The sequence below is a fragment of the Panthera tigris genome, chromosome B2 (assembly GCF_018350195.1).
Source record: "Panthera tigris isolate Pti1 chromosome B2, P.tigris_Pti1_mat1.1, whole genome shotgun sequence".
Lineage (NCBI taxonomy): Eukaryota > Metazoa > Chordata > Mammalia > Carnivora > Felidae > Panthera > Panthera tigris.
The window spans coordinates 39,618,258-39,643,676 of record NC_056664.1 but is presented as its reverse complement, the minus strand read 5'-3'; the positions used below and the strand labels follow the sequence as shown (position 1 = coordinate 39,643,676).

At 55.0% G+C, this 25,419-nt stretch overlaps 1 protein-coding gene across 7 annotated transcripts in view; it reads right to left on the bottom strand.

The window, feature by feature from the left end:
* Positions 1-20,639, bottom strand: part of FOXP4 (forkhead box P4) — a 51,135-nt gene extending 30,496 nt beyond the window's left edge. For all 7 annotated transcript variants that reach the window (XM_042986321.1, XM_042986325.1, XM_042986324.1 and 4 more), the window contains exons 1-2: positions 20,547-20,639; positions 2,373-2,604 (exon numbers count right to left, since the gene is read on the bottom strand). In XM_042986321.1, coding sequence (XP_042842255.1) covers positions 2,373-2,588 — 216 coding nt within the window. In that variant the 5' untranslated portion in view covers positions 2,589-2,604; positions 20,547-20,639. The remainder of the gene's footprint in view (positions 1-2,372; positions 2,605-20,546) is intronic.
* Between the last annotated feature and the right edge of the window lie 4,780 nt (positions 20,640-25,419).

Sequence of the window (25,419 nt, the reverse complement as noted above, 5' to 3'; positions counted from 1 at the left end):
ATGGGAATAATAGTAACACCCACTTCCCAGGGCTGGGGAGGCAGCTAAATGACACCATGTAGGAGAAAGACCCAAAGCACCAAACAGAGGCAAGGTATTTGTTGGTTTGTCCTCAAAGGACTTCCTGGATGGGATGGAGGAGAGGGAGGAGGAACCCGTTGGGCCAGGCTTTCTTCCCTAGTTATTCTACTCCACAAACAATCAGGAACATTTGTTGTTGGGGGTACCAGAGAGTGTTACCCCTGAAGCTTTCCTCAAAGCCTTGCTCGTACGGGGGTAGAAGGACCGTCCACAGACTTTCCTTTTAATTGAAACATTTATAATTGTAATTTTGCAGGGTTCTCTCATAGTTTGGAGCCAATAGAACCTTTTTAAAGTCTCAAATATTTTCCTTGGCCCCAGGCCCCAGGCCCCAGGCCCATAGTGAGCCCAAATGGATAAAACAGCCGTCCGCCTGCCTCCAAAGCTCCACCCCAGTTTATTTGTGAAACAGATATAGGATTTTCCAGGACTTTGGGATAGTCCCCAAAACAAACAGGAATAACTAGAACGTGGAATATAGATGGCAAAACATGGCTTGTGTGCAATGCAGAATGAAGAAACCTGATCAGTACAGACAGTTCTGTCTCTCCCTGCCCTACACATCTCCCCAGTTATAGAGATATCTGTGTTTACTCTGCAGTTTTAAGTAATTGTTTTAAAAGACACTTTCCAGTTTCAGTATTCCCCCCACAGCCCATCCCCCACCACATTCAAATCTTTCCTAGCTCTGTGTGCATAGAGGTGAGGGAGGGGAAGAGGTGGCTGTATAAAATGGGTGGCCTTGGAGACTTCCGGTGGGGTGTGTTTGTTATTTTCCTAAGGGGTAGGTTTTGCCCTTTGACATTCTGTCCCCGGTAGGTGGCACAGACTCTGAGGGTCTCTTCCGCAGAGATCCTGCTTAGGAAGTCTTGGGAGATGCCAGCAAACTCCCCAGGGCTATCTCCCCAGGGAAAGGTGACAGGTCCTTCCTGTTCCCGTGTCCGTAGTCTGCAAGAGGAAGTGATTTCTAAAGTCCTCAGTTCGGTTAGTATCCACATCAACCACGCACTGTGTGCAGGGATCTCACACTCAAATTGCACCTGATCCTAAAAACCCTGTACTTTAGGGTGTCAAGGAGGCCAAGGCTCAGGGAGGGCCCATGACTAGGTCAAGGTCACACTGCTGGTAAGAGGCTGGCTGGGACTTAACCTGGGTTTGTTCAGTTTGTGTTAGTGGTGGCTGAGCAACTCAGTACAGGGTGCTGGGCTTCCAGTCTGACCTTGGGTTCCACAAGTGTGGTGGGAAAGGGCCCCTTAGGGGCTATGCAGTTGAGGGAGGAGCCCCAGCGTGAGCCTGGGAGAGATCGTGAGGGCAATATGGGTACACACATCTGTGCACGCTTGAGGCATGGGTGGGGACTACATGTAGACCCGACTTTTCCACATTCCCAGCAGAGCCCCCAAGGGGCTGTGCCGCCAGTGTGCCTGGCTGAGCAGTCAAATGAGAGGAGAATCCCAAGGCTGAGGCTGGCTGGGCCGGTTCTCCTGAACTTGTCAAGCATGATTCTCCATTTTTCCAGGGGTGGGGCCATGGGGCCAGGGCCTGGGGCCCCTGCTCTGTCATCATCCAACCAGGCTCCCCACCCCAGAGCCTCTGGAACGTCAGCAGCTGGTCTTAAACTCCTGAACTCTGCAGTTGAGGGTGGGAATGACGAAGGGGGGAAATGGGAAGGGGGACGCAGATAGGGATCCCCAGTCTGAGCCCTAAAAATGGAGGCCTGACTTTGCCTGTTGCTCTTGGCCTTTTCCTAGCTGCTTTGGACTCTGGTGCCTGGAAGTTTAATTTCTTCACAGCTTGGGTCAGGGGCCCAGGCAGACATGGAGGTGGGGAGTGTTTTACAATACAAATAAAGTGAAGACAGTGTATACACAGCCCCCTTCCTCCAAGGGGCATGCACCTAAAGTGGGGTCTCCCTCTCCCAACGCTGTTCACTTAGCCAGTGTGCAGGAGGAGAGCCCAGGCGCCCAGCCATCCCAGACGCACACTCTCCAGCCTACTGCCCAGGCATCTGTCTTCGTGGGTCCTTCTGAGACTGCCCTAAGCTCCCTGACCTCGGGGCCTCCTGGGTCCCACTTCTCCTGGGAGCCCCCGCTCTCCCTCTGCCTGCCCCAAGGTGGCCACTAGAATTCGAGGGAGCAGGAGTCCTTGGAGGGCTGGCCCTTTTCAAGAAGGTTGAAAGTGAGGCTGCTGGGCAGTCAGCCTGGGGCCCACGTCGACGTCAGGAGGGAGAGGGAAGAGGCCAGGCGAGCCCCCTCTCCTCCCGGTGGCCGGGAAGGGGCGGCTGCTCCTACCTGTTGCTGCTGGAAGTGCAGCAGCTCCGCGGGGCTCATCTCGCCGTTGCTGTCGGCGCCCCCAGCCGCGTCCCTGCCCGCGCCGCCTCCGCCGGTGCCCGAAGCCCCGGCCCCGCCGCCGCCGCCGCCGCCATCCGCCTGCCCGGAGATGCTGCCCACGCCGTTCTGACCAGACGGAGCCGACCTGATTGTCTCCGAGGCGGATTCCACCATCATGTCGCTCTAGCGGGACCTAGTGGGGGAGGAGAGACGTGGGGGAGGGGCTGAGACTCCAGGCTGGACAGGGTTCTACCCCAGGGGCGGCCACCGAAACCCCTCAACACCAACAAAAAGCCCCTTAACCATACCCCCCCCCCCCCCCCGCAACATCACACTACCGCTATCCTCCCCAGTCCTAGGGCATCGCCTCCTCCTCAACCTCCTGGAAGCAGCTCCTGGGAACCCTCTTGGGGGGCGGCCCCCCCTCCCAATGTCACCCTCTCCCCTCGGCCCCAGGGAGGGGGCAGCTTCAGGCTGAGGCGACCCCACTGCCCTCCTCCCCCACATTTTCTAGACTTCCAGGAGACCTTGGCAGGGAAGGGGAGGAGGTGATGCTTTCACCCCTGCCCCTGGGGAGGGTGGCGTCAGAAACCTGATTTGGCCTCTCCCTCCAGGCCAGGGCCGTGGGGAAGCTAGGGTCCAGCTAGGATAGCAAAGGGATAGGTTGCACCCCAGCCCCACCAACATGAATGACCTCTCTGTATGTTCCCCATAGATAGAGACCAACGAGGGCAGGGCCTCCTTATAGGGTCTCCTTCCCCAGGACCCAGAAAGGCTCTAATCTATGTTTGTTCCATAGTAAAAATGGTTGCCCTTTTGCCCAGCACCTACTGGGAGCCACTCAGGTGGGCCTGGAGGTGTGCAGGGAAGGCAGCCAGTGGTCCCACGTCTCTGACCTTCCATTCTAAAGCCCTCAGCCCAGCACCTGGCCAAAAGTAGACACCCAATAACGTTCACTGTTTCTACAAGCACCATGGTTCCTTCTTTTACCGATGGGAAAACCGAGAGTCCAGAAAGGTCGGGGCAAAGAGTCAAGGTCTGAATCCTGTGCCCTCCCTCCCTCCCTTCCCTAGCTGCTTTTCAACGAGTGGTGGAAACATTCCCAGAAAGAGAGGGAATGTTTGGAGCGGTCAAAGGTAGCCAGGCAAAGGAGGAGGCCCAAGCTTCCTTCTACCACTCAAGGAGGTTCCCACATCTTTGGGGCAGGGGCAGGGGGCATGTAGGAGCACACTGTGACGCAGATAGGGGGCTTTAGCATCCAGGGCTGCTTTCAAAGTCTGCAGTGTCCCCAGTCCCCGGCTATACCCAAAGCCATAGTCCCTTGAGAGGAATGTGGATTGCAGTTAAAAGGGACCTGGTTGGTACCCATCACTGATCTTTGACTCAGGTCTTAAACTCCCTTAAACCTCGGGTGCCTGGCTGGCTCAGTCGGAAGAGCATGTGACTTCTGATCTCAACGGGCCCCACGTTGGGTATAGAGATTACTTAAAAAACAACAACAACAAAAAACTCAGCCCTAACCCTCAGTTTCTTTGTCTGTAAAAGTTATTAATTTCAGCCTCTTAAGAGTTCTGTGAGGAGTAAATACAACAGTACACGTAAACCACTCAGGGGTATCTACTCCAATCCACCCCTTCTCCACCTGCCCTATTTGTAAGGCTGAAGACTCTCAGGCTTAGAGAGGCCAAGACCACATAGAGCTTGAGGAGTCTATGGAAGCCAGCCAGTGTTCTTTCTTCCCTTCTTGATCCCTTTTTGGCCTAGGCAGACCCACAACCACATGGGACTCCCCACAGGTAAATGGATGAGGGCCTTTGCAGGAAGCAGACCAGAAAGCTGCTGGGAGAGACTGGATTATTTCTCTGGATCTCTCTTGGCCCGAAAATTCTCTCCCTTCACTCCGGAAGAACTCTTTTCCCTCGCTCTGCTGGGCCACTTGCTGTTTTTGTCCCTGCTGGAAGCAGAGTTGGGAGCCGTGTGAGGGTATTGGAGGGATTGGTGGGGGCGGGGGGACGGAGAGGTGCTAAGGGGTTCACGGGGAGCCCACCGGTCACGTGTGCCACATCGCTGCTCTTGTGGCCCCTCTCCATCTGTGACTCTAGGTTTCTTTGTCCTAGTGGATGGATCTGTGTGGCTTCCTGGGTGACCCTGTGCTGTTAGCGTGTCCCATGTTTGTGCATTTCTGTGTGTTTCCAAGGGCTTGTCTCCCCAGCGCCCACCCCCAGTGGCCTCTCCCACTCCTGAGTTCTGAGAGGAGGTGGGCCAGGGGCGAGGGTGAGGTTGGGGGCGATGGTTCGGAAGAGATTGAGCACTTGGTCCCAGGCCTTAATGGCCATGTCAGCCCGAGGGCCAGTGGCTGCCAAATGATGGATGGGGCGGGCGCCATCCTCCACCCGTCAGAGCACAGGGCCCCAGCCCCCTCCTCCGAGCCACCCACCCTGATCCCTGCCATCGGCCTACAGAGCACCTTCCCCCACTCAGGCCTGGGCCCCAGCTACACATCAGGGGGATGGGGAGACAGCAGAGGCCCACTCTGCTTCCTCTCCCCCAATCCTGGCCCTGCTCGGGGTGGAGAGCAGCTGCCTGCCTTGATTCCAAGTCTAGCTTCTCTGAGATCTGAGAACTCCTGGGCCCCAGGGGACAAAGACTAGAGCCTCAGGGGTGTGTGTGTGTGCAAAGGAGAAAGGAAAGAGAATCCAGCACTTTCCCTGGGGTAAAGGAGAGTGCCCTCCCTTCCAACACTCACGCACACACACAGTATAAAGTTGTAGATCAGACAGCAAGTTTGGAAAAAGGGAGAAAAAAGGAAGGAGGCTCCTAACAGAGGTGTCCCTTTCTTTTCCGTCTTTTTATGGGGGGGGGGGGGGGAGGGTGGGTAACAGAGCGACACCCAGTGAACAACATAATTGCTGCAATGTGGCGTGTAATAATAGCTATTCAGGGGCCGATCATTCATATTAAACAGGGTGAAGCAAGCCTCTCATTTGCATGCTTGAGATTATATGCATTTGAAAAGTCATTTCCGCAGGGTGTATGAATGGCATTAATTCCCATGTGGCACGCTCTGCCCTCTCCCGGGGCTTTCACCTCCTTCCATGCTCCCACCCGCCCACCAACATACACCCAAACCTGCACGTGTTCCCTGTATCTCCGCAACCTTACCTCCTCTACCCTGGGACACCCTGCCCTCTGAAGATGAGCACACCAGCAGCCTCCTGCCTCCTGCCCATCTCTCCTCTGGGCATTCCAACAGCACTGGGGTGTTCCCTGCACGGTGGGTGAGCAGGCTCAGAGGGCCAGACAGCCAGGCACAGGGTGCAGACGCAGGCCTTTACAGCAATGCCCAGAGAGCCCGGACTCTGGCTAAGGAGAAGGCAGGGGCCTGGGCTCAGCCACAACCAGCTGTGAATCCTTTGCCTTCCTCCTCCTTTGGGGCTCAATTTCCCCCTCTCTGCATGGAGAGGTGGTCTTGAAGGTCTTACCTAACTTTGAAGCTCCAGGAGTAAAACTCCCTCTTCCAGCAGGTGCACCTGAAGCCACAGTGTTCTAGGGCCAGTGGGAGCCACCAAGGGTCCATTTGAATTACAGCTGTGGTCCCTCGCCCAAAGAAGGGCTCCACCCAACGTCGACCTGAGCTTCCTCCTCTGGTAATGGGGTGGGGGGGGCCCCCTCCTTTTTTCACTCTGGCCCTTCCCTCTCTCTCCACACACTCCTCCCCCAGTCACCTGTTTCCTCAGCAAAGAGCAGCAGACACCTGCAGATGAGGAGAGAAGCTCTGGGAAGGAGACCATCTGGTTTCAAGGGCCAGCTCTGTGACCTTGGGCAAGTCACTGCCCCTTGCCCAAGTCACTGGTTTGGTCTTTCTTCCTTCGCACAGCAAGTAAGGGGGAAATTAGATCTTTCTAGGATTCGCTAAACATGGGGCCCTCATCCCCCACCCTCCGCCTTCCCTGACCCCTCTTCTACCACGTGTTGGGGGCAGGGGAAAGCGACTCACGCTGGGTTGTTTTATGTGGCCTAGGATTTCTCTCTGGTTCTCTAGTCCCGCCCTTAGGCAGCTCCCTGTCTCCTTTCTCTCAGGGAACCCCTTGGGGAACCCGGGCACCTCAGCCTGGGGCCAGGCCCCGAAGCTCCCGCAGACATTGTCGGAAGGAAGGAAGCTGGGTCAAAGCCGCAGCCTTCTCTTCCTCTCTGGGGGAGGCAGCGGGCCCCTGGGGGCTCCCACTTCCCCTGAGGCTCGTGGCCCTTCGAAGAACCCCAGGGGGCACTTAACAAGGGAGGCCTCCTTGTAACTTTTCTGGTCCGCCTTGTCCCCTCCCAGGCCGGAAGTGACAAGTTCTACCCACCTTGCGGCTAAAAGGAGAACCCAAGGACTAGGGTGTTTTGGGGTGAGACGAAGAGGGACGGGGAGCCCCACACGCGGAAAAACCTTTGTGCCTTTCCCGCGGGCACATATGGTGAAGGGAGTATTAATTACCGTAGCTTTTTAATTAACAATCGCTTAATCTGAGCGGTAACATTTGCCACGACACCCTGTGCCTCGCCGTGAACCCGCGCCGCCCGCCCTGCCAACTCATCAATTAATTTTTATTGACGTTTTCTTCCCCAAACAGGCACAATACCAGGGTTTTCCAATTAACACCTCCGCGATCTCTAATTAGTGCAATTAACAGACTGATGGATGCCCGGAGTTTACCCGCGAGGGAGGGAGGGAGGGAAGGGGGCGGGGCAGACCCCAGCGCACACGTGCATGCGCGCAGCTGGACAGCCCGAGGAGGCACTCCTAGCTTTAATCCGAGCAAAGCCGGTGGGGGCGTGACCACAGGTAACCTGTACCCATAGCAATGGTGGCGGTTTGAGATGAAATAAGTACACACGGTTTCCAGCGCTCCGCAAACCCATAACCTAGGCGGAGAGACAGCTGAAAGCCTGAGACTGGAAGTTGGGAAACCCGGCATCTTAGCCCCAGGTCTGTATCACCAACTTGCTGTGTGACTTGAGCCAAGTTCATTCCCCTCTTTTCTCCTCTGTATAACGGGGAAAACTAGACTAGATGCAGCTATCTATTTACAATGTACACCCCTATCAGCTTCCAAGGAAGGTCAGGAAGCAGATTGCAATAAAAGGCGGATGAAGCTTCTTAAAATACAATGTCACTGGGTAGTAGAAAGGGAGAACGAATGGACCAAAACCTTAAGCCAGAGGATCTCAAACTTGAATGCATCAGAATTACCTTGGTGGGCTTGTTAGAACACAGATTACTGGGCCACAGGCCCAGAGTTTCTTATTCAGTAGGTTGGGACCCAGCCTGAGAATTTTCATTTCTAAAAAGTTTCCACTTAAATGTTGAGGCCGCTCATCCAAGACGACAGGTGTCCCGGATGATGGCCACTGACTTTAGTGTATGAGCTGCCTGGTGGCCAAAATGAGATGATCCATCTCCAAGGCCATTTATTCATTCAATAGGGATTTAATGCCTGCTTAAGACAGACACTGAGGGCAGCACCTGGCTGGCTCAGTTGGTGGAGCATGTGACTCTTGATCTCAGGGTGGTGAGTTCGAGCCCCACAATGGGTAAAGAGCTTACTTTAAAAAAAATAAAATAAAAAGAAGACAAACAGTGAGGATCTATTTTTCAGGAAGGAACCTGGAATTTGGTCCCTGCCCTTTGCAGGTTTAAAAATCTTGAACAAGGGGTGCCTGGGTGGCTCAGTCGCCCGACTTCGGCTCAGGTCATGATCTCATGGTTCGTGGGTTCAAGCCCCACGTCGGGCTCTGTGCTGACAGCTCAGCGCCTGGAGCCTGCTTCAGATTCTGTGTCTCCCTCTCTTCCCCTCCCCTGCTCACGCTCTCTCAAAAATAAATAAATGTTAAAAAACAGTTTTTAAAAAATAAAAAATAAAAAATCTTGAACAAGCCGGTACAGTAGTGGCCAGCATAGTGTCCTAGATGCTTCGAGGGCAACTTGTAATAACGGGGGTCCTACTCCCCGCACCCCTTTTTACTAGGTAAATCTATCATTTGTCTTTTTTTTCCCAGAATTTCCCCTTCTTTTGTTTTTTTAATTTTTAAATTTATTTTGAGAGAGAGCATGAGATCATGACCTGAGCCAAAATCAAGAGTCGGACCCTTAATCAACTGGGCCACCCAGGGGCCCCAGGCATTTGTCATTTTGAACATTTAGCCACTAGTAGAGTTTTGGCCAAGAACGGAGTTCTTCTTCTCTCTCTTCCAGTGGATGGCCTGGGGCGTATTTCACCAGCAATGACCCTCCATCCGTTCACTGGTTCCACATATAGGTAAACGCCTACAGCGTGCCATGCTCTGAATATGCAGACCTTCTATGCTGGGGCTTATGGTTCCCTTGAGGGGAGGCAGATGATAAATAAGGACGCAAATAAATAGATAGGCTCAAATAAAGTAGGTTCTATCAAATGCTGAGTACAGGGAATAAACAGGGGAATCTAATTTAAACGGGGCGGGGGCGGCGCAAGGAAGGCCTTCTTTTTAAGGAAATGGCATTTATGCTCAGAAATGAGAGATGAGTAGGTGTTGGCCAGGCGAAGTGTACACTGAATGCAGGGGAAACAGCATATGCAAAGGCCCTTCTTTTATAAGAGAGGTTGCCAGTTTCAGACTTCTCCAGAGCTACAAGTCCTTGAAATGGACATACTGCTAGATTACATAAAAAGACGTGGGTACCACAGGGAACAGAGCATGAAGACAGCTTATATTTCCTTCTTTCTTTGCCTTTTTTTCTAGCTGTCCTACTATCAGATCTTACTTGTGTCAGGGACATAAAGCAGAGGGCTTTTCAGAGCAATAACCACTGACCTTACAAGTAACTGAAGGATGCCTTCCCAATTTGTCATCCAAAGGCCCCGGGATCTCCCTCCCTCATTCAGCTCAGGCCCCCAAGGCCTACTGGCTCAGGCTACCGGAAGAGCTGAGGGTTCGTTCAGGCGGCAGCCACCTTTGGCCTTGGCCCTCCTTTGCTAGCCACTCATTTGCCATCCTACCTGCTGGCCCTTTTCTCGTCTCTTATTATCTTTGTAATAAGAGCACTGAGCAGTGAGGTCACCAGTCTGAGCCTTGGTTTCCTGATTTGGGGCTAATACCAATAAGCCTTCCTTTCAGGGTTGCTGTGATATCAAATAAAATACACCGCAGGAAGAAGGCATTCAGAGAAGGGTAGTTAGTATAATTATGGGGGCCCAGAAGGACCTGCTACAACTCAACTCTGAGTGGGCTATGGATTATGAGCCCATCCCCTTACCACAGCTCTTGGTTCAGCATTTGAGGAAAGTGAGGTAGGGCCCATGGGTGAGAATGTCTCTATAGTTCCAAAATGGGTCCCCAAACCAGAGAAGGATGATGTGAGTCTCATCACTGCCTGGCTTTCTGACTAAGCCAATTCCCCCCAAGAAGATGGGGGCTCTCCTGGGTTCCAGAAAAAGCTTAACCCCTCTCCAAGCCCATGTCCTGCCTGTACTTCGCGACTCTCCCTAAATGACACACTAGCAGCAACCTGCCCCAATGTTAGCGACCATTCAACCTCTCAGCACAAAACTTCAGGGCCCGAGGAGCTTCGTGCAGGTGGCAGGGTGAGGACATGCCTCTCTAAAAGGCGGCAACGAGCCTCTGTGATTTGGAAGGTGAGCTGCCATCCTGGGCTGTTCCAAGTTCTCCGAGTTTCAAATAACTTTATTTCCCAATTGTAAAAGTAACAGACAATTTGGTAGAAAATTTTGAAGAGGGGGGGAAAAAAAGTACAAAGAAAAAAAAGTCATACCCATAATTCTGCCACCCAGGGAGCTGGCCTTTTGGGATCTACCCCTTCTCTTCGTGTTCACCCTCTTTGGCATATAAACATTTAAAAAGTGAAATTGGGGTCATAATCTGTACATGGTTTGAATTTCCCTATTTTTCCACTCACCACTTACTATCATAACCATTTCCACATGACATCAAATATTTTAAGCAACAGTTTTTAGTGGCCACATAGTTGCTCGAATGGGCTGCGTGTTCCAGAACTTAGTTAGCCAATCGCCCAGAGTTGGATATCTAGACCGTTACCAATTTTTTTTTTTTTTTTTTACTATGACTCTGCAATAAACACCCTTCTGTGAACGGAATACTCTACATTTCTAACTATTTGTTTACGATACATGTTTAGGTAGAACTGCCTCTTTTTAAGGCTGTTAATGCACTTGTTCCCCACTTGATGTCCAAAAACTTGGTACCAATTTTATCCTCCCTTCAGCAATGCACCCATATCCTGGAGGACTTATAAGCCCCTCACCTTTTCAGCATTTTCCTCAGGTCTGTCTCCAGAAGACTCTCAGATCCTGTATGAAGTTCTCAAAATGCAACACTGTCAAGTCTGGGTGAGTTTACAGGGTACAGCTGGCTGGTGGCCCTCTGAACACAGGGGGGTCTGGGCATATGGAGGGAAGAAAGCACAGCCCTTGCTTTTGGGGGGCTTACCAGTTGGTGGAGGAGAAAGGGAGACATGCAGGCAAACAGGGTGTTAAAACAACAACAACAAAACAAAAACAGTACCTAGGCTCCACCCTGGATCAATTAAATTGGACTCTGGGGTGTGGGACCCAGGCGTGGATAATTTTAAAATCTTTTCCAAGTATTCTAAACTTCAACTGCAGCCAGGGTTGAGAACCTCTGCTCTATACAACACACAACTTTACAAATGTTATGTTAAATTGACACGGGGGGGGGGGGGGGGGGGGGCGGGCTGGCTATGGGTGCCTGGAGGGAATGGGGATACTCTGGGAAGTCTCCTCTGGTGGGAGGTGACTTCTAAGCTGAGTCACAAGGAAGTGAAGCCTGGGCACACAATTTGTGACTCTATTTTATTTTAATAACAACCATTCCACTCGCAGAGTCCTTGGAAGCCCTTTCCCACACCCCTGTCATCTCCCCTCTTCATACAATCTGGCATGCATTTGATGGACGAAGGAACCATTCTTTGAAGATGCCTAGTGACTTGACGAGGTCACCTGGCTGCTAGAAGTCTGAGCCAAACTGAAACCCTACAGCTCTTCTGACTCCCAAACCAGTGCTCTTCTCCTGACTCCCACCTCAGAAGCTGCAAGCCTCGCTTGGGGCAGTCACTCTGCAACCTCCCTGGGATCTGAACCTTTCCTCACCACTGCCACCCACCCACCCCTACACAGTGGACTTTCTCCCCTGGCTCTGGCCCTAAAATGCTTCCACCAGGCCCTAGCAAGGTGGCCTCCCTCAGCACTCCTTTCTACAACCAGACCAAGAGGAAGAATTAACAATGAAAAAAAAAAAAGGAAGAAAGAAAAAAGAAAGAGAACCAAAGATCCCACTCCATCTCATTAAGAAAGTAAACATAAGAGCCATCTAAGTGTCTAATTAAGCTTCTAATTAGTCCCTGCTTGTTACTAATGCAAATTAGATTACTCCGCTTAACTACAGCATGTCCACAACACCCTTGTTAATTGCGGCCTTTTGAAATTAAATTACTCCCTAATTAGCATATCAAAGCCATTGATTCGGAGCTGGGAAAGATGAGGGCAAGAGAAGCCGAATGCCAAGTTTGGTTAATCAGAGATGGCTAATTAAATAGTGACGTCTTACGTGGGGGGGCCTGCTGGTGAAGGGGTGGGGGCGACTCATCCAGGGCCTGAGTGGCCATCTGGAGCCTGGTTCTGGTAGTGCCCTTGGCACCAGGGGGCTCCCGTGAGCAAAGGAGGGGCTCTGGCCAGCCTGGGACAGATCACTGGTCTGGCCCTTCCTGGGGCCTTGACTGCTTTAGGCCTAACCTGTCCCTGACAGGCCCTGGGCCCTCTGTCTCCCCTCACGATATTTAGGTGTGGCATTTACAGGGATCTTGGGTACCAACTCAAGGGGCATCTAAAACACAGCCACATCCGAATACATAAGATTCAGCATCCTTCCTCACCTCTTTCCCTGTTCCAAATGAGTTCCAGAAAGGTGACTTATGTGTAGTTCTTCTCTAGTCCCCACCTGAGATTCCATTCTTGGAAGAGAGTCTCCCCTCTCCCCAACAAAAAGTAAATAAGTTTGGGGGACAGGGAAGAGGGTGATGATGACTTTCACAGACAGGCTCACCTGGGCAGGGATGGGCTGGTTTTAGCTTCAAACAGGCTCCTGGAGACACAAGACCCTATAATTCCCGCCATGGTAGAAAACAGGACAATTGTCCCCCACCATCCGTTTTTAACAGGTGTGTGGGAATTCGATTGGGGTCAGGGTGTCCTTAAAGGTCTTCTCTGAGCTCTAGTAGAGAGCTTGCAGAGTCTCGGAGACCACCCCTCTTCCCCCAGCTCTTCCTCAAAGAATACTGAAGACAGGTGAAATCTCCAAGACAGAACTACTAACCAAAATGCCCTCAGGGGCAAGGCTGGTCACCTAGGAGGGCAGGTGAGAAGTGCAGGGCACTCAATCCCAGTCTGTCCTTACCACACCCAGAAATGCAGGCTGACTGTTGACAGGGTTCTGGTTTTTCAAAAGAGGCTAAAGTGGGGATATTTATGTGAAATGTGCCATTGTAATAAACTTTGTGTGGGCCAACAAAAAACTCATAGGGGGTAAAGTTAGTCAATTTGTGACCTCGGCCCTTGTGGCCAGCATTCCAGAGAGGCAGGTTCCAGGTAACTATGTGGCCCTGGGCAAGTTACATTTCCACTCTAGCCCCGGGTCCCTCACTCGCCAATTGAGAGTAACGTGTATCACTGCCTAGAGGATCTCTCAGGGGTGTTATGAGGATCAGAACAAGAAAGTATGTGAAATGGCAAGGCCCGGCTCCTCAGTCAGGGTCTGGTGACCACTTAGTTGTACCCTGCCTGTACCTGCCACAGCCCCCTCCCAGATCAGGATGTCTTCTAGAACCTTCCTCCTTCATCTTCCATTTACCTTCTTGTTCCTTCAGATGCCTGCCTCAGCTCTTGGGCAGCCAGGAGGTAGCACACATCTGTGCCCTCGCCCCCTACAGTGATCGGCTCTAGCAGGGGCAATAGCTCCTAACTGCCTCTTCTAAAAAAAGATGAATGAACAAAATCCTGATGGCTGACATGTCCCTAGCCTGGTCCTCCAGTGTCCCCTCCCCCATCTAGGGTGTGGGTGTCTAGTGGGAGAGGCTCCTTGGAGTCTGTCCCTAGTTCTCCCGCCCCCAGTCCTCCTCTCCAAGTTTCTCACCAGCAGCCCCCGGAGTGCACAGGGTCAGGGTCAGGGTCAGGGCCAAATTCCCAAAGGGTGAGGTTTTGTTGATTTAAGGAGGGGTGGAACAGGGCCCAGGAGAGAGGACCTATCCCCCTCCCCAGCTCAGAAAGGGTGAAGCCCAGGGAGTGTCCAGTCCATGGGTACCATCCAAGCCAAACTGGGCAAAAGGGTTCCCAGCGGTGGTTTTAGAAAATAAGTGGAATAAAAGCAAGGCAGAAACAGAGAAATGGAGGGGGGGGGGGGAGGCTGTCCTGATGTGAGGGGGAGGGCAGAACGGCGGCATACAAGGGCCAAGCTGCAGCCTGCCTTGCTGAGCTCTCTCTCCCAACGAGATTCAATTAATTGATAACAAGAGGCATCAAATTAATTTCTGGAGGATGTGAGATTCTGATGAAGGGAAATCTCGTCGATGGAGATCGGGCAGGAGGGGGGGCGGGCAGCACCCCCTTTTAATCAGGCTCCACTGACTAATTGGGAAGGAGGAGACCTGGCTGGGCCTCGGGTCGCCTGCCCCATGTTCCACAGCGCCCCTTTTGGGAAAGAGTGGCAGAGGCAGTAGGCTCCGGGCGCGGGAACAAAGGGGGAGTGCACAGAGACCTTCCAGTCTCTTCTCTGCCCGATGCCCAATCCGCAGTTTCGGCCTGCAGAGGCCCGGGAGAGGAGCCCACAGGTGATCGATCCCTCGTCCTCTGTGCAGTTAGGAAAGCCAAGGCCCAGAGAGAAGTTGGCCATGCCTAAGGTCTTAGAATTAGGAAACTGGTAGCAGTGTGACGACTGGTGAATCCAGACCTTGTTTATCACCCAGACCTGCGAAGTCAATCGCCAAGAGAGTAGAGTGCAGCACACGGGCACAGGCCGCCCTCCCAGTGGCTAAAAGACAAGCAGCCCCCCTCCCAACGTTCCCTAGACCCCCAGGCCCTGGGTGGAGTGGGCCCCGTGCCCCAGGCTCTTTCTCCATGCTGCATCTCCGAGCTCAGGTCTAAGAGATTAAGGAGCTTCCTGCAACTTGCACTGATGCGCTCGCAGAAGCTCAGGAAAAGGCTGGGGAGGCAAGCAACCCAAAGCAAGTGTGCTGAGCTGGGGCGGGGAGACCAGTAGCCCTGGCTCTCAGGGGTTGTGGGGGGTGGGGCGGATATCCTGGAGGCTTCCTAAAGGAGGGATTCTCCCAAGAGGACCAACTCTACATCCTTAACAAGACCCCACCTTCCCAAGCGCCTCCTGCTCTGATCCAGTGGTGTGGAAGCCTTGAGAAGATAGGGAGCTTCTCCAGCGCTCCGGCTTTGCTCCCTAAGTGCTTACAGCTGCAGCCACTCCCTGGGTGTCCCACAAATCCTGCCATTCAACCTCTCCCCCAAATCTCTCCCCAGATTTGCGCACACCCTTCCTTGCAGGGTGCGAATGCACATCTGCCCAGGGCACTTTTGAAGGAAAGGAGGAAGTACACTGCTACCCTTTTTTTGGACCACTTTCTTTCAGCCTCCGTCTCCCGGAAGGGTGGGCTCCAGAGCTGGGGGACCCAATCGGAGGGAGCTCACTGGGTTGAGGAAATAAGAATGGGCGCCCCCCTCTCCCACCCACCCCCACTCCAGTTCCCCTTCACACAGTGCAGCCCTCCTGAGGGCTCTCCCAGGCCAACGCAGGCAGCCGGCTGCCCCTGGGGGGCATCAGGGCCAGAGCACAACAGTCCCTATCTGCAAGATCAGCCCTGGGGCACCTGCTCCATTTCTGATTTTCCAAGTTGCCACGGACCGAGTCACCTCTAATTAAACCTCTTCCCCTCGACCCTCTTGCTTGCCACTGCACACAGTAAGTGCTCCACAATGTTTGTGGAGTGGAGACCAGGACTCCCTGAGTCACCTGCCTTCTTAGTCACCATCATTTGTCCCTCCTTTGCTGTCAGTGAGAATTCTAGGTAACTTCCACCTACCTTGAACAAATGCCAGAGGATCGCTATTCTACCCACTCCACTCTTACTGTCTGAGGAAAACCCACCGTCTCACCCCCATTTGCCCGGCAGCCCAGGTCAGGTGCCACTGGAATCAGTTCTGAGTGGGAGAGAAAACATTATTTACCTCTGTCCAGTACCACCAGTGAGCCCAATGGCCCTCAGGTCCCAGCTCTAGAGGCTCCACCTGGGCAGAGGATGGGCACAGGATGACCGGTGAGGTCAGCAGAGCTACTGAGATTCTGGGCCCAGGCTGCATGGTTCTGGTCAGGGTGGGGAGAAGGTGTTGGGAGGCCCTGGACTGAGGGACAGCCTGGCAAAGGCCCGGAAAGGAGGAGATTTGGGACAAGGATCGAGGGAAGGAAGGCCTCCACGAGACCCAGGCCTGGATGGCCCCCTCAAGGCACAGGATGCTTGGTCTCACAGCCCAACATCCCATGGCCCTGTCTACATGCGTACTTTCTGTGCTGGGAGCTCTAGATTTCTAGCTCAGGCAGGCATGCCCCGAGCTCAGACTCCTGAGGGACCTGCCCAGACCACTGCATCGGCAGCCACAAGGTTTGGAGTCACAGGGTTCCTTCCTGCTGTGATAACTGGCAAGGTGGGACTGGCAATGGGTAAAGAAGGTATGCGTTCCCATGGACAATCCAGTAAGGCAGTGCAAAAAGCCAGAAGCTTTAAGTTGAAGTTTCTTTTTGCTTCTTTGAGATGATCCATCCATAGTAGGTCCCAAATTGATCTCAGATGGGTGGCCAAACTTGCCTTCCAGAAGACTGTGTAGGCTAGGGTTCCAAGCCCCAGAAGTCTCCTGGTGCCAGCCATTTTTCCTCCTCTACACCCCGGGGGAATTCTCCCTCCCGTTTCTTATTTGTCTCTATGAGCACCTTAAAAGGGCATGGTGGGGGGTGGGGGGTAATGTATGACTGGACTGTTCCAGGGTTGTGTGTGGGTGGGAAATGCCAGATTCTGAACCTAGACCCTCCCCGCTTAAAGGGAAGGCAGAAGAGAACATAGCCTTGTCACCGGAGGGGAGAGGGGCGGCCCAGGCCTGAGTTTGTAAAGGAGTGAGGGGGGAGTTGACAGGCCCTCCGCATCCCCTCCTTTCTCCCTTCCCCACGGCAGAGCCCCAAGCTGTACTGGCTGCACCAGGAGTTGGGAGCCCCATATTTTATTGCCAGCTTCACCACTAACTCGCTGTGGAACATCAGACAAGTTGCTTCTTCTCTCTGGGCTTCATTTTCCCAGCCCATGAGATGGAGGTTAAAACTCAAGCAATTCCAACATGCTGTCCGCTGTGCAGGCTGGCGGTGCTGGGAATCTAATGATAAAAGTCACCGTTGGTCAGCGCTACCATGTGCCAGGCACCGTGGTACAGACTTTACATACACTCTCCCGTTCGACTCCCAAAAGGATCCTCTAAGGTGGATATTATTGACCCACTTTACACATAAGCAAACTGAGGTTCCAAGAGCTTAATTGAGTTCCCCAGAGTCCCGTCACTGCTGGCCAGTTCCAAAGCCTTTTCCACTCGGACCCATGGTCTGCCCTGGGCAGGCCCTGAGTTCCTTGCCCTGGGATCCAGAGTTCTGGAACCAAGTCCAAGGAAACCATTTCAGCCAATGGAATCCTGTCAAAAGTGGCATCTGCCTGGCCTTGGTCTAGGGAAGCTGGGAGAGTTCTAAGATCGTGAAGGGACATGGCGTGGAGCTCCTTGGGTAGAAGAAATTAGTATTTTGCACAGTTGAGGCTAGTAGGAAAGTAAAGACACTGTGCTCAGGATAGGCGTGGAGGGGCCTGGATTTCAGCTGGAGAGACAAGCAAACCACCAAGGCGGTGGGGTGGTGTAGTGAAGGGTTAGGATGTAGGAAAGGCGGGTGCAGCCATTGCCAGACCGGGCCGCTGGTGGAGCAGGGAAGTCTTCTTGAGGAAATGACCCCTCCTTCCCCTCACGTCTCACACCTCTCCTCTGAAACAGACACCCTGCTCCCACTCTCCTCTCCCTGATGTGATATCTTACCTGTCTGTCCTACCCTGACAATATGAGGATCAGAGAGCAGACCCCAGCCTTCACGGCTTGGGCACTCTAGTGCCCAGCCTGGGACCTGCCGGACAGAGTAGGGGGGCTCAGCAAACACTTAGGGTATTACTGCATCGAAGGAAGCCCCCCACCCCCACGTCCTCCGGCTTTCTTCCCCCTAAGGAAGAGGTGTGTTTGGAGTAGGGGCCCAGCAGGATATGCACATTCCTGGCAAGAAGGGACCTACCTGTCGGCAGCCAGAAAGGAAGTTTCTGGCCAAAGGCGGAGGAAAGGGGGTGGGGGTGTTGGTGTGTAGGTGTGAGAAGGGCACCCCCACAAAGGGACAGGGGCTGTCACAAGTTGAGCCCAACCTGCCCCTACCCCTGGCATACCCCAGCACTGGTGTCAGACCTTTCTCTCCCCAGGACTCAGTAGTTCCCCAATTCTATAAGTCCTGGGAAACCTGCCCAGGATTGGAAGAAGGATAGAAAACCCCACCCAGAGACCCAACGGCTTAGTGCCAAAGAAGAAGGTTCCTGTGGTCTCCCCTAACTTAGTGCTAAGGCTGGGACCAGGGTAAGGTAGTGGCCGGAAGGTCTGGGAGGAGATTCAGATCCTATTGGGGTCCTGAGTATGTCTGGGGGACAGGGCACCCACAGCATCGCTTCCTCCCCATGCTACCTTGCCCCGTTGACAAGAGTGGTTAACACCCCATAGGGAATCTGCCCCCCCCCCCCCGCCCCAGGGCACATCCCTGCTTTTGAGAGGCTCAGATCTAAGGTAGCCAGAGCAAGCAAGCTGTTCAGGTGCCTACAACAGTCTCAGGACCCTCCCTCCAGCCTGCCAGGTGACGAAGAGCCCCAGAACCCCCGGCAAGACAAAGTTTCTTAAGTTTAAAACAAAACAAAGCCAGCCTGCAGACTTCCCCCATCCCCAAAGCAATTTTCTGCGGGGGTAGCATGCGAGGCTTGTCTGGGATAGGGGCTGTCTGAAGCCAATGTCTCTCTCTGGGGGGCATTGGAGACACTGCCATCCCTGCCTTCCGGCCCCTGCGACCACCCGCTAGCTCACCAGGAGAGACACTCAGGGGCTTGAAATGCTCAGCATGGAAGTGTTCAGTCCCAGTTCTCTGCTGAAAGTGAGTTTCTGGGTTCAAGCCTGGGTTACCCACTCCGTTTGCCCGGTGGGACTGGTCAAACCCTCTAGCAGCTACACACCATATAGACGGCAGGCTGCCCCTTCTTCCTGAGTGGGAGATGGCGCACCCTGGCCAGTCTCTGGCTCCAACCCCAAGCTGCCCCTCAAGCTTCACTCCTGGGGGCCTTAATCCCAGACCCAACACAGCTCACCCTGGGACAATCCAGGTGGTGCTTTAAGCCGGGGGATAAAGATGTTGAAGTTCAAGTAAAAACCCGCATTGGCCAAAACGCTCCTGGGCTTTCTCAGGAACCCCCCCACCCCCACTGCGTGACAGCTTCATACTCCGGTTTGCTCTTTCAGGTCCCCACCTGAACCCCTGCTCCAGCCTCCGCGGCCAATCCGCAGGGAGACCCGGTGCTAGGGTGCGAGGCACGCGGTGATCTCCAGACGCCTTAAACCCCAGGCGCCCAGTGAGGGAGGAAATCCACCAGGCGGGGGTTGGCAAGAGAAGCGGGGGTGCAAAAGGGATGAGCCGGTCGCTCTGCAGGCTCAGGGGGGCCGCATGCCCATATCATCTTCCCCCAACCTAGATAGTCTGGGTGAGAGGCGGACGTGTTCACGAGGTGTCCCAATTGTAGAGAAGGAATCCGCAGCTGTTAGGGCCTCTGTCTCAGAATCCGCGTCCCGCGAAATCACACAGTTCTTTGCCGGGGAGGCCGGGACCCCGGGTCGCTCAGGGAGCCCCGCATTCTAGCGCCACAGGCTTTGCCCGGGCTCAGCTCCAAGTTAGTTTGTTTGGCGTTGATGGGGAGCGCGAGGCCAGAGCGCCACGGGGTGACCGCCGGTCAAAGAGAGGCGTCCGTGGGGGGGGTCGTCCCGCTTGGGCTTGGTCACTTGGGAACCCTCTTCCCTGGAAAGAACCCTGCTGCCATCCTCCCTTTCTCCCCACCATGGTGAGGTCGAGGGGGGGTGGGGGTGGTTCTCCCTAAATGCGGTGAATAAAGGTATCTGCCGGGTCCGTCCCCCGCCCTCCAGCACAGGCGCACAAAATCACGGGGGCCGTTTCCAGACGTTCTCAAGTCCCCAAGAAGTTTTCCGCTCAATCTCCGAGCTGACCGAGCGATGGAGGAAAGGGGTTGACTGGCCCCGGAGCCTCCAAGGTGCGACCCCAAGAAAAACAAGTCTGCCTCTCACTCGAGGAGACGCGGCGGGTGCCACCGAGGTCCCCCCCCCATCTGCCTCCGGCGCGTCTCGGGGAGTGCTGGACAGACTGGGGTTGGGGGAGCTGGCGCTACCACTTCCCTCCCCAGCTCTGGAAAGTCCGGGCCGGGAAGTACTCTTTGTTTGACTCGGTCGGGGGACCGGGGGGGGGGGGTCGCGCCCCCTTACACCCCACTCCCAGCGGCCAGGCCGGGAGGGGGCGGGGCCCAGATTCTGGGGGGGAAGGGCGGGCCTCAGTAGCCTTTCCAGCCAGCACCCCCGCCCCAGCCGACCTCCGGCTGCCCCCACCTCCCGCCGCCGCGCAGCAGCCCCCACCTGTTCCCAAGGCGGCTCTGGGCCGCGGGGGCCCGGGCCGGGGGCGGGGTGTGGTGGCGGCGCGGGGTCAGGGCGCCGCAGCCGGCCCCGGCTGGAACAAAGTGCGCCGGCCTGGGCCCGGCTCCTCCCGGCGCCCGGCGCGTCTCCGGCGGGCAGTTTGCAAACACAAAGTGAGCCAGTGAGCGGGGAGAGAGTGCGCGAGCTAGGGAGTTGGTCTGGTCGCCAGCCCAGCCCCCACCCGCGTCCCCGGGCTCGGCCCGCCACCTACCTGTCCGGCCCGGCCGCTCCGTGCGGGCTCCGGCCCGTCAGCCCGCGCGGGGCATGGGGCTCGCTCGGGTCGCAGCCCGGGCCCGCCGCCGCCCGCTGGGGCTGCCCCTCCGCGCCGCCCGGCGCCGCGCAGCTCCCGGGCGTCCTCCCTCCGCGCCGCGCCGCGCCGGCCGCCGCGCGCCTTAGCCCCGCCGGGGCATCGCACTTTGTGGGCAGCTCGGCTCGCTCCGGCGGTGCTCCTCCTTCCCGGTCCTCCCGCGACGCTCGTTCGCTCGCTCCGGCTCCGGGGCTCCGGGACCCCGGCGTCCCCGCCCCCGGCCCAGCCCTGGTTCCGGCCCGGGCTCCTCCCCGCCGCGCCGCCGCCGCCTGCGCCGCGCCCTCCTCGCGGGCTGGGGGCTCCGTCCCGGCCGCGGGCCGCGCTGTCCGGTCCGCAGGGGCGGCCGGCTCTGGACTCCGAGGGGCTGCGACTGAGCCCGGGCTGCGAGTGGCTGCGAGCGGGCGGCGCGCGGGCGGGGCGGGAGGGGGCGGGGGACGCGGGGTGGAGGGGGAAGGAGGGAGCGCGCGGAGAGCCGAGGAGGAGGGAGCGAGCGAGCGGCGGAGGGAGGGGAGACCAACTTCTAGCGCTACCATAATTCGCCTAAAGCAGGTGCAGCCGCTTTCACCCGGCCAGGCCGCCGCGGCGGGCGAGAGAACACCACGTGGAGCGAACTTTAGGGGAAGGAAAGTGGGGACTTGGGGAGAAGACACGGGACTGCGGACCTGAGAAAGGCGGGAGGTGGAGAGACCCCAGGGATCCTCTCTGCCCTCGAGAATCCTGTGGCGCGCTTGGCAAACCCCAGCTTTTCCCTGGAGTCTGGAGGTACGGCCGAGCCCTGCTCCCACACGGTTCATTGGTTCCCAGCGGGCTGCGCTCGGCGCGGGGAGTGGCCGGGGGCTCGCAGCCCGGGGCCGGTGTCGGCCCGGGTTCTTCCTGGCCTCCTTCCTGCTCGCCACTGCGTGGGGGCTGGAGGTGAGCTTTCTGACCCGGGGGTGGGGGAGGCGGGGAGGCTCCTTCTGGGCTTTGTGAACGCTCACCCCCGGCGAGCGCTGACTCCCTTTCCGGAAGGGGAATTTCCCAGAAAGTGCTCTGCGAACCGGTGAAGAAGGGGCCCAAAGCCGGATACACGCGGGAGAAGCGAGGTGCAAAGTCGAGGCAGTTATCCGGGCAAATTAGATTACAAACAAAGCTCAGCGCAGAGCCTTTGCTTGGGGGGCTGGAAGGGTGGGGTGGGGGGCTGGAGAGACAGTGGTGGAGGCAGTGGCGTGTGTTGGGTTTCGGTGGGGGCAGGGATGGGGTGAGGGGAGTCCAGATGGGGAAAGGCCCGAATTCCAACGCAGAAGGGTTTGCTGGTAGCAGCCGCTCTGCTCAGAGACCCGTGGAAATCTGAATAAATCTTCCACCCCCCAAACATCTCCTGTCTGTCTCCGTGTTGCGCGTGGGGAGAGGTGAAGGACGCCCCCAGAGATCTTCAAGGAGTGCCCGTGAGCAAGGGAGGGAGGGCCTTGCTGCGGGAGGAGGGCAGGAAGACGGTGGTTCTTGAAGGCTCTCCTGGTCCAAATCACAGGAGGCAGGTGGAGATAGGGCAGGCACATTGAGGCCCCTGTGGAATGTGAGCTGGGGGTCCTCAGGGTAAGTCAGTCCTGTGGCCTGGGGAGAGAAGGATTTCTTGGAGGAGAAAGTCTTTCCAACGGGGCTTGGAAGAAAAGGATCTCAGGAGAGGAGGCTCCCTTTTGGGTTGTTCATCAATTATTCCATCCCTCTTCTGTTGGGTACAAATAGTCAGAAGTAGTTGTAAGTTAGTGGTGCCAGTCCAGGTCCAGAATCCTATGTATTTGCCTTGCTGTGTGGGCGTGATGGGCATATTTAGGTCCAGCTGGAACCATCGGGTATCTAGGTATGAGATTGTTGGAAGGAGTGTTCTAAGGGTCATTCATGTGGGCGCCACAGTGTCCTTCCCAGGGCAGCCATGACAGTAGCAATAACCACAGCAAACGTTCGAGTCCTGCCACAGGCCAGGCAGAAGACATGTGTCATCTTCTCAATAACCTGATGAGGTGGATAGTGCCGTCATGCCCATTTTACAGAGGAGAAAGCTGAGGCACGGAAAGATGAAGTCACCTGCCCAGGCTTACAGAGCTGGTAAGTGGTGAAGCAGGATTCCAACCGGAGCCGCTTCCATGAGGACAGGGAAGAACCTCACGGAAGCTTCTAGAACAGTACTGCTCGGGTCTTACCTGAGGAGGAGTGCGGTTGCGGAGGAAGAAAGCTCTTGATAACGTGATCCAATTTATCTTCCATGGGGAGTCAGCTCTGGTGGGAGTCAGGATGGGTGGACAGGTCTGGGCCAGGCGTGGGGTTGGCAGGCCCTCGTGTAAGCCCAGCTGGGCAGTGGCCGTGCCCCTCAGGCCTCCTTCTCATCATTTTTGCAGAGGCTTGGGGTGGGGTGACATCTCAGGACTTTCAATGGAAAAGAAGGGATTTTTGCAGAGGGGAGGTGGGGTGGGCTTCTCCACCTCTTTTCTGGCTCTCAGCCCCAACAAGTCCTTTCCACATGGCTTTCTTGCAGCAGCCCTCTGTACCTCCCACATGGGCTCCCTTGCCACAACAGAGTTCCCTGGGTTGTTTTGGCTTTCATTTCAGGTTACCGGTCATCTCCAGGCCAGCTCAGTTTCCAGCACCCTGTGAGTCACATTAGGGACACGAGAGAGGCAAAGATCCTGTGTTATCCTCCCCTAAAGGGCATTTTGGTGAGGAGGGCGAGGCCTCACCAGAAAAAGGTACAGAATTAACACCGTGAAATCAAAGCAGCCAGTTCAAAGCTTTTCCTTCTGGTACAAGAGCTCTGAGAAAAGGTTCAAAAGAGTAGCCCTTGGGGGCGCCTGGGTGGCTCAGTCGGTTAAGCAGCTGACCTCGGCTCAGGTCATGATCTCACGGTTCGGTTCGTGGGTTCAAGCCCTGCGTCGGGCTCTGTGCTCACAGCTCAGAGCCTGGAGCTGGCTTCAGATTGGGCTGGTGTGAGGCGGCCTTGGGTTGAACTTCAGCCTCTGTCTTTGCCAGCAGTGTAACCCGGGCAAGTTACGTGATGTCTGGGCCTTAGTTTCCTCGTCCACAACACTGAGAGAATGGCTCCTTAGGTGGTTGGCAGGAAAGGGCACGGGCAAATCATCCAGCTTTCCACAAATGCTCCCTTTCCCTTTTGTAAATCCCAGTCTCCTCACCTACAAATGCAGAATTCCGACCTCACAAAAATGCACATCATGCATATAACAGCCGTTGATCCTTACTAGCTGCTGGCTGCATGCCAGCCACTTGACTCACATGCTTTTGACCTCTATCACCCCAGACATGGTGGCTCTTCTCATTTTATAAGTGAGGGACTTGTGGTTCAGAGAGGTCAAGCAACTTGCCCCACGCCACACAGCTGGGAGGTATTGCAGCAGGGGTGGGCTCCCAGATCTTCCTGCTCCCAAGCAGAAGCTCCTCCCCCGGGGTCCACTGCCTCCCTGTTGTGGGGATGAAGTGGGCTAGTGGGTGAGCTCATTCCTCATACCAGCCTGACGCTCCTGCGTGGTGGTGGGTGTGTGTCCAAAAATAGTATTCTCGTTAATCCCACAGTCCCAACACATCTAGGCCCAGATACTTGATGTTTCCGTTCATCTGACCGACTGGGTCTTAACTTTTTTTCCCTCAGCCTTATTGCGGAATTAAACTTTCCAGCCTAACACGGCAACTCCAGTCCTAAAATGCAGACATGTTCACCAGAAGACGTACACAAGGATGTGCCCAGCAGCACTGCGATAAGTAGACGTATCAGGGTATTCTCATACACGGGCGAGTACTTGGCAAGGAGAATGAATAAGCCATTGCCACGCACAGCACCGTGGAGGAATCTCATGCACAGAATGTTGTGCATAAGAACAAGACAAGCCGTAAGAGAAAGCAGCCAGTGTGAATCCATTTATCTGAAATTCAAAAATTGGTCGGATTGATAACATTAGAACTCAGGAGAGAGGGGACATGACTGGGAGAGGGTACAAAGGGGTTCCGGGTTGGGGGGGTGGGGGATCTGGGCATGGGCATGTTCTGAGTTTGTTTGTTTTTTTTTTTATGTTTATTAGAGAGAGAGAGAGAGCACGCGCAAGTGGGGAGGGGAAGAGAGAGAGGGAGACACAGAATCTGAAGCAGGCTCCAGGCTCTGAGCTGTCAGCACAGAGCCCATCACGGGGCTCAAACCCACACACCGTGAGATCATGACCTGAGCCGAAATCAAGAATCGGAGGCTCCACTGACCGAGCCACCCAGATGCCCCTGTTCTGGGTTTTTTGGATTTGGGAGTTGGTGGCACGGTTCTGTTCACTGTGTGAAAATTACTTGAGCTGATGTGTCCTTCTGATTTGTGTGCCTTTCTTCATGCTTAACTAAAAAGCTTCAGCGTTGTTGCTGTTAGAATTGAGGACCTCTCCATATCCCTTTTAGTCTTTCTCTATCCTTCCCTTGCCAGAGGTAGCCACTTCCTTGCAGTTGGAGGGATCCCTCCCAAATTAAGTTTTATACTATTCATCATTTAGTGTCGCTTGGGTATCATGAAATTTTAAAAAGAAGGTATCTTTCTGCTCCTTGCTTTTACTTTTTGTTCTTGGTGTTTATTACTGAACTCCATGCTGGGGAGATTAATTTAGGTTTGCTACATGTATCTCTAGGTCAATCATTGAAAAGGCTGGTGGAGAGCATTCCACTCTAGCAGGTGCCCTGGTTTCCTTGCCCAGCCTCCCAGTGATGGACAGTTGAGTTGTTTCCAACCTTTGGCCATTGTGGTCACACTGCAGTGGGCTTC